The sequence below is a fragment of the Erpetoichthys calabaricus genome, chromosome 2 (genome assembly GCF_900747795.2).
Source record: "Erpetoichthys calabaricus chromosome 2, fErpCal1.3, whole genome shotgun sequence".
NCBI lineage: Eukaryota > Metazoa > Chordata > Cladistia > Polypteriformes > Polypteridae > Erpetoichthys > Erpetoichthys calabaricus.
The window spans coordinates 127,020,013-127,032,990 of record NC_041395.2 but is presented as its reverse complement, the minus strand read 5'-3'; the positions used below and the strand labels follow the sequence as shown (position 1 = coordinate 127,032,990).

The 12,978-nt window shown below is 38.7% G+C and overlaps 1 protein-coding gene across 2 annotated transcripts in view; it reads left to right on the top strand.

Moving 5' to 3' along the window:
* Positions 1-12,978, top strand: part of LOC114646334 (transient receptor potential cation channel subfamily V member 6-like) — a 44,688-nt gene that overhangs the window by 29,502 nt on the left and 2,208 nt on the right. For both annotated transcript variants that reach the window (XM_051923593.1, XM_051923592.1), the window contains exons 12-15: positions 4,114-4,279; positions 10,402-10,468; positions 11,598-11,866; positions 12,037-12,149. In XM_051923593.1, the coding sequence (XP_051779553.1) occupies positions 4,114-4,279; positions 10,402-10,468; positions 11,598-11,866; positions 12,037-12,149 (615 nt within the window). The remainder of the gene's footprint in view (positions 1-4,113; positions 4,280-10,401; positions 10,469-11,597; positions 11,867-12,036; positions 12,150-12,978) is intronic.

Sequence of the window (12,978 nt, the reverse complement as noted above, 5' to 3'; positions counted from 1 at the left end):
TTAATGGAATCTTGGAAAGTGAGAGGATGCCTGAGGAGTGGAGAAGTGTACTGGTGCTGATATTTAAGAATAAGGGGGATGTGCAGGACTGTAGTAACTACAGGGGGATAAAATTGATGAACCACCACATGAAAGAGTAGTGGAAGCTAGGTTAAGAAGTGAGGTGATGATTAGTGAGCAGCAGTATGGTTTCATGCCAAGAAAGAGCACCACAGATGTGATGTTTACTCTGAGGGTGTTGATGGAGAAGTATAGGGAAGGCCAGAAGGAGTTGCATTGTATCTTTGTGGACCTGGAGAAAGCATATGACAGGGTGCCTCGAGAGGAGTTGTGGTATTGTATGAGGAAGTCGAGAGAGGCAGAGAAGTATGTAAGAGTTGTACAGGATATGTACGAGGGAAGTGTGACCATGGTGACGTCTGCGGTAGGGGTGACGGATGCATTCAAGGTTGAGGTGGGATTACATCAGGGATCGGCTCTGAGTCCTTTCTTATTTGCAATAGTGATGGACAGGTTGACAGACGAGATTAGACAGGAATCCCCGTGGACTATGATGTTTGCTGATGACACTGATCTGTAGTGATAGTAGGGAGCAGGTTGAGGAGACCCTGGAGAGGTGGAGCTATGCTCCAGAGAGGAGAGGAATGAAGATCAGTAGGAACAAGACAGAATACATGTGTGTAAATGAGAAGGAGGTCAGTGGAATGGTGAGGATGCATGGAGTAGAGTTGGCGAAGGTGGATGAGTTTAAATACTTGGGATCAACAGTACAGAGTAATGGGGAGTGTGGAAGAGAGGTGAAAAAGAGTGCAGGCAGGATGGAATGGGTGGAGAAAACAGTGTCAGGAGTGATTTGTGACAGACAGATATCAGCAAGAGTGAAAGGGAAGGTCTACAGGACGGTACTGAGACCAGCTATGTTATATGGGTTGGAGGATGGAGACGGTGGCACTGACCAGAAATCAGGAGACAGAGCTGGAGGTAGCATTGTTATATATACTAAGATTTGCATTGGGTGTGAGAAGGATGGATAGGATTAGAAATGATTACATTAGAGGGTCCGCTCAAGTTGGACGGTTGGGAGACAAAGTCAGAGAGGCGAGATTGCGTTGGTTTTAACATGTGCAGAGGAGAGATGCTGAATATATTGGGAGAAGGATGCTAAGGATAGAGCTGCCAGACAAGAGAAAAAGAGCAAGGCCTAAGAAAAGGTTTATGGATGTGGTGAGATCCATCATGCAGGTGACGGGTGTAACAGAACAAGATACAGAGGACAGAAAGATATGGAAGAAGATGATCCGCTGTGGCGACACCTAACGGGAGCAGCCAAAAGAGGAAGAAGAAGAGAAGCAAGGACTACAATTTTGTAATTGTAGTAAAATGGTTTATTATCATAAACAACTGTCTATGCATTTCACCATATATTACTGAGTACACAGTACAAATACTTTCAAATTGCCAAATAAAATGTGAACACACTACTTGCGACTTTACTGAAGTCTCTGCTGAAGCTCAATAGGAGACACTTGTGAGATGACTGTGTTATTTTTTTCTCAGGAGAAAAATCTGAAAAGCATGAGACACGTCTCCATTTAATTCTTTCAGATCTCATTGTTGTCTAGGATTAACTAAAAAGATATTTAGGAGATCTCTTTTCTGAAATTTTTTATTCCTATGGGATCCAACACAAGACAGAACAATCCGTAGACTGTGCCAGTCCATTGCTGGGTGCAGAAAGGAAAATTAGAATGAAAACCGAAGAAGCATTAATTAATGTTTTACTTTTTTAATTGCAAGTCATTACCTCTAGGCAAATCTTAATGTTTGCACACTTTGCCTTTTAAACCACAACTGCAAGTGGAAAACTGTTGGCTTTTTCAGAAATGCAAACCTATGCACTCAAAGTGTTACCAGTTTATTTTGAATTTATTGCAACGTGTGGTGTACACAGTAAAATGAAGTACACACACTGCCACTGTCCATCTGCCCAAATCTCACTTTGTAGATTATTTTATTATTTTAAATATAACTAAGGGGCTTTGCCCCCTGCTCACTTCGCTTGCCAACCCCTCTGACCCACCAAGCACTACGCACCATTGTGAAAAGGGGGGCTGAACGTACCCTAAGGGGAGATAGCCACTCCTCTGAAACCCCTCTTAAACTGTGATGCAATGGGAAACAAATTCCTTTTTTTTTTTTACCTCCTCTTTGCTCGATCAGCTGCTGGCTTGTGCTGCTGCCGTGCCATATGATCTGTACTTCGCTTGCCAACCCCACCACCACCGCCGCCATGTGCCTTTGCGCTAATGTGATCTGTACTCTCATTTTTTTGAGACTTTCGAATTTTCCTACTTCCATTATCTCTAACCTGCTCTGCATGTGTATCACGGGACTTCCTTCCAAAGGTTTGTAAGTATGATGTGACTTGTTCATCTCGCGGGACGTGAAAGTGTCTGTCTCTCTTCAAAAGATCACCTCTCGTCCCAAGTTTTTTTTTTATAATAGAGAGACACTACAATAGAGAGTGATAATGTGTTATGTTTCATATGTGAGTTATCAATAGCACAACTTACTGAAAACAGGTATTTGGATTTGGGAGTTTTTTTAAGTTTTTTTTTTTTTTATAGAAAGAAAGTAAGATAGCATCTTAAGGGTTTGGCAACACTGCATACACTGGTCTTGGCAACACATTTCTCAGAAAAGGGTCTAGATTAAAATAAACAGGGGAAAGTGTCTTTTGTAAATGCAACATGTCTAAACACAATCCAAGATGAAACAAAAAGATGAAATCTAAGATAAATGCTGTAATCAAGCAAGCGAATGAGGAAAAAATAAAAATAAAATAAAATGCAACAGTTGCTACCTTTGATGACCTCCTGCACTTATTGATGCTGTTGTTTACACTTTGAGTGCTGATGCATGCATGTGGAGCAGCATACTGGCTGATGGGAATTGGAGTCCCTGTGTACCTAAGGAGACCACTTGCCAACCACTGCCATTTCCGAGTTTCATTTTTTCTCACATTGTCCACTTCACAGCTCATTTTCCTTGCAGCTCACTACTTTGTTTCGTTTTCTTGTGCAGGGCAGCTACCCTTCTCCACTTGGCATCAACCCCATTTCTCAGCGTGATTACAACCTCAGCTTACATTGTAGCACACTTCTGCTTGCAGAGATCTTTTGCATGAACTGCACATCCCACTTCTCCATGCAATCACAGCTAAGGCAAATAAACAAAAATGTGCTGCCCGAGTCGCTACAGCTTTATTACCAACAAATAAAAGAAACATACAGTATGTTGGCTAATTTTCTTTTTCTATAATATCGGCAAGTTTCAAATAAATCAGTCAAAGTGTTTTTGAGATTTTGGCATAGTTTAGTTTTTCTATTATTTACCACTAAATATTAATATATCGAAATGCCCTTTGTTAGTGTATACCTACTGACCTAGTTGTACCATCCTGCCAAATTTTTATTTTTTAGCTAAATGGGAAATAGTGCTTTTGTTGATAACTGAATGAGTTGGTCAGCTTTGCATTATATACTATATACGGAGAGATTGTAAAAATTGTTTTGATCTTCTCCATCACAATTTAATATGGCAGTCTCTCTGCTGCAGTGATGGAGGTTCTAGAGGGAGTGGTATACACTGTTTTAAAGATAATTGTCTGTTATCTCCCTACTGTGAACTGTACCTTTTCAGACTTAAATGTAAAGCTATTAAAATCTTTTGTAATACATTGTGTCCTGACACTCTCTGACCCTCTTCTTCGGTTTGGTAAATGGCATAGGTCAAGAAAGAACACAAGTGCCAGATTTCAAAAGAATACTTTTCCACAGTTTTTGAGTTGAGTAAAATTAACATCTTTACCTTGCAGTCTTCTATACTAATCAGAATGATACATTATGTCAAAAAGGGTTTTATGGTTCAATTTTTTCTGTTAAGGAATAATGATTACTGATGCTCTAATATTGTATTTTTACATTCGTGTTTGATTTGTATGAACATTAACAAGTCAAATTCCATGCAACTGATATTAACAAAGCAAAAATTTACATCAAATGGATTTGAAAAAAAGGACTTACAGTAAATCAATTGTTTTAATTTTTCTAGGGTTGCTTTCTCATTTTCAATATTTATAGCAGTCATTTTCAGACTACTTGGAATGGAGCAAGAGTCTATACCTCTTTCAGTGGCTTTAATCATTGGATGGTGCAATACCATATACTTTGCCCGGGGATTCAGAATGTTAGGACAGTTCAGTATCATGATCCAAAAGGTAAGTCTCAATGATATTTTGTCTGATTTTCTGTACACACTAATAGATTGTTAAAGAAATGGTGTGGGGGGGGTTTGGGGGGGGTACACTGGCATAGTGCTTGGAGCTGCTTCATAGGCTTGAATCCTTTGAGAAATCTACCATATCTACCTGTGCCTATGTGAATCTCCCTTCAGGTTTTCTGATTGTCCTCTGACGTTATAAAATACATGCAGGTTATATTAATTGGCTATTCCAATTGGTCATATATTGAACAGAGAGGTGCATACAATATTTTGATTTTCAGAAATCTTTTAATAATCCCAGATGGGAAGGCAGAGATGAAAACTAAAGTAAGTGAGGATTCAAGGATAAGTGTGTGGATGGGTGCAAAATTGACTTCAGCACCAAAGGCCAATGGGTATGGTGAGTGGGACCTCATCAGAATTAGATGATGCTAACAGTGGTGTCCTTCAGGGATGGGTACTAGAGCCTCTTCTCTTTTTAATATTCATAAATATTCCAGTAAAGAATATAAATTATAAGCTGGTTAAGTTTGCAGATGGCACCAATCTAGGTGGAATGGTAGAATCGGTCGAATCATTACAGATGAACTTGGACAGAAGTCAGACTTGGGCAAATTTGTGACAAATGAAATTTAATATATGTAAATGTAAAATGTGACATGCAGTAAGAAATAGTTAGATTTGAATACACAATGGAGGTTTGAAATTTGAATAAAACCTAGTGGTGATAGTCCTAGTGGACACTTCCGCATCCAGACAACATACAGAAGCAATTTAAAAGGCCAGTAATATGTTACGTTATACAAGGGCGTCCATGTCATGCTTAATCGATATAATGCACTAGTGAGGCCTCATCTGGACTGCTGCATGAAATTTTGATCTACATTTTACAAAAAAGACACAAGAGTGACAAGGCTGACTTTGAGTAAACGGTGACACCGGTACTAAAGTGTTTTAGATGATTAAGGGGAATTAATACAGCGGATTCCAGCTCTTACTATAAAATTAATTCTTAACCAAAAACACAGGAACACAGATCAAAAGTGGTTATGGGTGAATGTCACACAAATCTTTGAAAGTTTTCCTTCACACAGAGTATCATAGATTTAGGGAATAAGTTACGAAGTAGAGTGGTAGACAGTAAGACTTTGGGGACCTTCAAAAGATGAACTGATGTCATTTTAGAGAAATTGGGTAAACAGGATTGATAATTATGTTTGTAGTAAATGTGTGTGTGAGTATTAGTATAAATACATTAAAAGGACACGATGTCTGACATTTCACTGGCAATCTTAGGAAATTTCAAATTAGCAACACCCCCTTAATGTCCTCATAATTCGGGCTGCATTTTCTTTAGTATTATTGCCTTCTAGAACCCTATTTTCCAGATAGCCCCCATTTGTGTGTGTGTGTGTGTGTGTGTTTGAGGGGCACTGGTCCTTCTGTAATCTTCATCGATTGAAGAATGTATCTCATCTCAGTTTCATACCCACTTAATTTAACATTAGGATCACAGCGGTTGGAGCCCTGGCAATGGGTTTAGGTTTGGGGACTGAGACGGCCATGACAGAAGCTTGATTTTTGTGTTCCTTTTACCATTTTTGTGTTGTTTGGAAAATATGTTTTGGATCATTGTCCTGTTGGAAGATACAACAATGACCCAATTTTAGTTTCTTGACAGAGGCAGCCACATTTCATTTTAAAACATTCTGGTATTTCATGGAGTCAATGATGCCATGTTCCTAGGATCTTTGGGGGAAAAATAGCCCCACAACATCACTGAACCTCCACCATACTTGACAGTGAGAATCAGGTTCTTCTAGTTTTAACCATCCTTCCTTTAACATCAAACCCACCTTGAATGTCTGTTTCAGTTTTCGTTTCATCTGACCATAGTACAATCATGTTTCCAATTAAAGTTCCAGTAGCAATTCGCAAACTCCGGGCACTGATGTTTGTGGTTAAATGAAAGCAAAGGCCTTTTTTCTGGCATGCCTTCTAAATAATCTGTTGGTATGGAGGTGCTGTCTGGTGATACTTTAGGAGACTTGGAGACACCAAGATGCTACTTTTTTCCAGCAATGATTCTTGGGAATTTCTTTACCCTCTCTTACCACACAAGAAGTGCTTAATGACGATATGTAAATGGACAACAGCATTGGCTTTTTCAAAAATGCAAGGCTATACACTGATAAAAAAAAATGTAGTGTAATCCATTTATCTCAGATTTCTTGTCACATGTGGTGTACACAGTAATATGAAATGCCTCCTCAGATCAGCTGTCTGAATCTCGCTTCGTAGGTTAAGTCAAATATAACACAATAGGTAATGATAAGCAAAACAGCCGCGTTTCCTGGAATGGCTGTTTCCTGGAATAAATTACATTTTGTGTGTGAGTTTTCAATAGCGTATCTTACTAAAACCCGGTTTTTGGGAGGATGGATGTAAAAGGAGGACTGCTCCTTAACACTGTATAAACCCCTTTTAGACCCATATTAACATATTTAAACACAATCCAAGATGAGACAGGAAGGCATACTCTAAGTTGAATGCTGGACAATGAAAATATTGTCCCAAAATGATTGAGAGGGAAAAATTAGAAGTTGCTACCTTTAATAACCTGCTTCCTTAAATCGATGCTCTTATGAAATCATTGTGAGAGCTGATCAAATTGTCTGGCACAACCTGATTGAAGTGTAGTTCCTATGTCAATATTGCTGCAAGGATGCAGATAAGATTTTTATATAGTGTATATTAAATACTTTTATTACTGGATCAATTGCACAAAACCAATTCACCATCCTTCCCAGCCATGATGAATTTGTATGTCATGTATACCGCATCACGAGGAGTAAGAAGAAGCCTGCAGAACAGGGAGTACCTGCTGTTATGTAATATTAAGCATGTTTGAGCCTGGCCAATACTTGGATGAGAGACCATCTAGGAAAAGTTTGGGCTGCTACTATTGGAAATGGAGCTGGGTAGACCAGCAAGGGGGGCTTACCCTGTGGCCTGTGCTTAGATCCCAATGCCCAAGCACAGTGATGGGGACACTGTGCTGTAAAGATTAGTGCCACTCTTCAGATGACACATAAAACTGAGGTCCTGACTCTCTGTGGTCATAAAAGATCCCTGGGCATTGTTCGTAAAGGGCAGAGTGCATCCCAATGTCCTGGCTTAATTACTCACTGTAACCTAATCATTCCGGCCCCCTAATCATCCCCTGTCCCTAATTAGCTAACTATCTCTGTCACCCCTTTACCACCTAATAGCTAATGTGTGGTGAGCATGCTGGCACAAAATGGCTGCCGTCACATAATCTAGGTGGATGCTGCACATTGATGGTGGTTGAAGTGGCTTCCCAGTCTCTATGTAAAGAGCTTTGAATAGTGAGAAAAGCACTATATAGATAATAACAATAATAATAATAATTATTATTCAGTACAAGTTTAAGCACTGCTTGTACCCAAGGCACTTCACACTCTACTTCTCTCCTTTCCACCTATACTCACAGCCACAGCGCCTGGCAGGTACTTGAGCTTCATAACGTGCTTGCTAACCACATCGTCTTTGAACTTCACCAAACTTTCCTCCTTTCACTTCGCTTCAGCACGTGGCTTGGCTATTTTCTTTGTAACATCACCAAATTTCAGTCAAGTATTTTTGAGATTTTGAAATATTTAGATTTTCTATTGTTGGTTAGTAGGAATTTATGTCTAAATGTTGATGTATCCACATGTCCTTTCTTAGCAGACACCTAACCAACTAAGTACATCCCATGGAAATGATTTGCCTTTTCAATCATTTATTCAATAAAATAATCAACAGATGTAATGGTCTACTGTGCTAAAAGTAAGTACACCCTTGGCCTCAAAAGCAGCAATTGCCCCCTTTAGCAGAAATGACTTCTTGTAGGAATTTTGCACAACTGACCACCAGTCTTTGACACTGACTCCTGGCAAGATCCCTTCAGTTTCGCAAACTTTTTATGGGTTTTATCCATGTACTGCCAGTTTCAAATAACCCACACAACATTTTAGTGGGATTTAAATCAGTCAATAACCCTCCACTTCTTCTTTCTGAATAATTCCTTGGTGAATTTGCTAGTGTGCTTCAGATCATTGTTGTGTTGAAAGGCCCATTTCTGGTTCAAATTCAACTTGTGGACAGAAGGTCTTACATTCTCCTCAAGCACACTTTATTATATAAATTGTAACTACTATAGGGCACCAAACCATAGACACAGCAATACCCAACACAATTCTAGGCTCAAAAAATTTTTATTTGACAGAAAAGAGACCCGATTCTGACTCCATTTAAGTGAGGCAGCGGGATTCATTTTAAGCTAGACTTGACAACTCCTGTCCAGGTTATCCAGAGCATTTCCAGGTTGTGCAGAAACCAGGGCAGTCCTCCCCTGGCAGCGCCCTCTGGTGGTCGACAAAGACTCCAGCTGTCGTGCGGAGTAATGATCTGCTCCTGGTAAGCCCGTTTGCCTGATCTTTCCATTATGGCCTCCTGGCCAGGCATTAATCCTTCCTTTATCCCAGCCAGGATGCCTGTCTTTACTCTCTGGCACCTACAATATATTATCCAAAATCCCTTGCTGACTGGATGACTGAAAGCTGCACAGGCCCTGAGACAGCACAGCAACCCCAGTCCATAATGTTTTCACCACTGTGCCTCTAATGAGGTTGATATGTGGTTTTTCTGAAATGCTGTCTTTGGGTTGTCTACTGTTACTATAGCCATAAACTGTCTTTGATTAATTTGACAAGAATACGTTGTTCCAGAAGGCCTGGTCTTTGCCTGTATGTTCCATGGCAAATTGTAGTATTGATCTACTACTCTTTTTGAATAGCAAAGCCTTTTTCTTAGCCCACCTTGCAAACTTGTGTAATCTCTTTCTGATAATAGATGCATACACTTTGACACGTTGCAAGAGTTACCTGCGGATCCGCAAATACATTTTGAGGGTCTTGGAAGCTTCTTTTAGTATCGAATGTCAGCTCTAGGGCTGAATTTGCTGGTATGGCTAGTCCTGGACAAATTAGCAGTCATTTGAAATCTATGCCAGATATACATAATTTTATTTTAACTGTGGAGTGATTGAATTTGGTGATATAAAAAATCCCCTGTCAGACTCATAGGCACCCATAAACTTCTTTCCGAGGGTCTTAGAGACCTTTTTTAAAATTGCCAAAATGACATCACACTTGTCAACAGCAAACACCAGACCCTTGATGTCCATGGTTTAATTAAGACAGGGTCTACTTTTCTACCTGCCAAGGAGGTTCTAATCATTGACATCTAATCTGGATCACCCGAGAGTAATTTATGTATTTGAAGTGATGATAAATAGAGGGGTGTACTTACTTTTTCCACGTGACAAATCAGAATTTTCGTTAATATACATGATGAGAATAAATACTGTACACCCTGTCGATTTTATGTGTCATTTATTCAAACATATTACCTTTATCTTTAGGCATTGTTTGCATGAAGATCTAATGTTTGCCTCTTCAAATATGTTGAAAAAGTCAACAGTTCCCATTGGGTGTACTTACATTTTCGTATGACAGTATTTGTGTATGTTCTGAATATCATTCATTATATTTCTGTGATCACCAAAACCTGAAAAATGTAAGCCAACTAGCTGTGTTTATTCTGCCAAAAACTGCTGGCAAGCTCAATCTTCATTTTTCATGGGATATGCAGACATAGAATGCCTACTGAAAGATGGCAAGAAACTCTTTTTTTTTTTAGTCTAAAGGAAGAAATAATTTGCATCTTATACTAGTAAATACCACCTAGCCAATTTCTTAATACAGCATAATTGGAGGAGATGTAACCTGATACACTATTCCAATTTATAAAAAAAAAGGTTAAATAGTTTGGTACTCAAAACTGCTAGAACTGTTGAATAGCTTATATTTACATTTATATACCGGTGTCTTACATTTGTTATATGCCAGTGCTTTTATAATGGCTATTTGCAGGCATTGCACATGTTCAGATTAAGATACCGTGTCTGTTTCTAATTACCCCTTCCCTTAACACTCTTTGACATTCCCTTTAAATGTCAGTGTCTTTGATTGTCAACCTTTTCTTTTGCAGATTATTTTTGGAGACCTTTTACAATGGTGCTGTCTGTTATTTATCTCTATTATTGCATTTTCATCTGGTAAGAAATATAATTGTTTTCCCTTTTAATGCTTAGTTTAATTCTGATAAAAATGTCCCTTATGAGTAACAGCAGCAGACTGGCACTCTGTGCCCAGTACTGTGCCCCCCAAGGGATAGGTTTCATCTGGTTTGAGAATGTTATGTCATAACGTCATTATTGTTGATTTAAAAGTGCAGTCAAAATGTTGACCAGAGACACATTCTCAAAATATTCTCAATAGATGCACTCTTATATAAAGATTTCATATTTGCACATTTCAGTTACAGACATAGGGCAGAAGGATAATTTAAAATTGTGATACCTAAACCAGTCAAATAAGGAAAGATAATTAGCAATTCTAGCTGTTGGTTAAGAATAGTTAAAACTATTTAGAAGCTGTGTTTTTTTATATGTATATTGGTGAAAATGGCTGTTGACCTCTTACTAGTGATCAAATGCTACACAATGATGTCCTACTGTGACTTGTATGTAAACAAAACACTGGTAATTCTAAAACAGAAAACTATTTAACACGCTGTATATATTTATATAGCACATAATCTATGTAGATTTCATCTTCAGAACTTGACAGAACCCTACCTCCAATGACATGGCCTCCAGACAAGTTTATTAGGATAACACAAATGAATGTGCCAAAGACAATCATTATTGTTCATCAAAGTTGATGTTTCAGAACAGCCACCCGCTGTCTGTTGTAAAAAATAAAACTCATAAAATGGGCCAAGGTAATACCCAAATTATTCCAAAGCGACGTTTGCACTGTTTTGTGTTTTTTGTATCTCATATCCTCATACACCTTTATCATAAGAGCATCCCTTATCTAAGATGGAGCGTTCCATCAGAAGAAAATATGAAGCTGCTTTTAAATTAAAAGTCTTTGAAGTGGTGAAAGAAATTGGCAACTGCGCTGCTGTTTCAATTAATCTCATTAGTAAGCTACAGTTAATATCCTATTAACAAGACCAAGACAGATCAATAAGACTTTCGCAAACATGTTTTTAAAGATTGAAAAGTAACGTCTAATTATTATCATCATCCAGGTCCCAGAAAATATCGAGATGTTATTTTTTGCCAATATCACAAACTCCTAATGTCAACTGATTCTTTTCCCTCTTTCCTCCAACAGCACTTTACATTTTGTTTCAGACGCTAGACTTAACAAATTATCCATATTTCCGAGACTTCCAGATGACACTATATACCGCAGTGGAGCTCATGATGGGTCTCATTGACTTTCCCATACCTTACAACAATGTGACCCCCAGTTTCATTTACATCGTCTACGTTCTGTATATGATTTTTGCTTATCTGCTGATGCTTAACCTTCTCATTGCTATGATGGACGATACATACTGGAGAGTTGCGCAAGAGAGAGAAGAACTCTGGAAAGTGCAGGTAAGGCAGTATTCAGAATATCATTGTTCTGTGGGCATGGGGTGAGCAATATGAAACTCCACAATGACAGCATTTGTGAGCTGGGATGTTTCAGATCAGGCATTCTGCTGTGGCGGACAGTCCCATTTATTTTGCTACAGTGAGAACTGACTTTGGCCATTTTGATTTAGATTGCAGCAACCATTTTACTTCTGGAAAAACGCATCCCAAAATTTCTGAGACATCGCTCAGGTGTTCCAGGAATCACTTTAGGATTCAACGATGATGACAAATGGTATTTTGGGTAAGAAAGACTAAAGATAAGTCATGAAAGTTTGTTATTCATAGACAGGATTCAGACTCTTTATTATAGATATTTGGTAACACTTTAGGTACTGCAAAAAGGTATTTATTAGTCATTTATTCTTACGTAATAAGACCTTAACAAAGGCTTCTAATTGTGTTAATAACACTTATAAAGCAACAGTAAAGTGGTTATTAATCTCTGCAGTGTGGCAAACTAAAATAACTTCACTTTGGAATGGTCAGTAGTCCCTTAATAAGATACGATATATGATAGAACTTTAATTTTCCCCTGGGGGAAATTTGGCTTTTTATACAAGAGTTATAGACAAAGAAACACACACACACACACACACACACACACACTATGGTCTGAACACAAACTAGAATGACTAAAAAGAAAGAAAACCTCTGACTTGGTAATCCCAGTCCCATTGAGGCATTATGCAGATGTGTTGCTGTTGGTATAAAGGAGTCCCAGTAGCGTTTCTTGACACACTTCTGCAGAATAATCCATTGGCTAAAGTCCTGAGTGTTAGTGGGTCAGAGAGAGGGTGTGGAGCATTGATCATAATGGCATTCAGTTTTTTTTTAATTCTCTCCTTTGCTATGACCTCCAGGGTGTGTCAGATATCTGAGATTGCCGTTCTAATTTGTTTTCTTGATTCGGTGGGCCTCTGTTGAAGTGATGTTACCAGCCCAGCACACCACAGTGCAGAAAATCACATTGGCCATCACAGAGTTACATTAAAGGAAAACAATTTCCTAAGGAAAAAGAGCCTGCTCTGCCCTTTCTTATATAGTTCCTCTGTGTTCCAAGACCAGTCCAA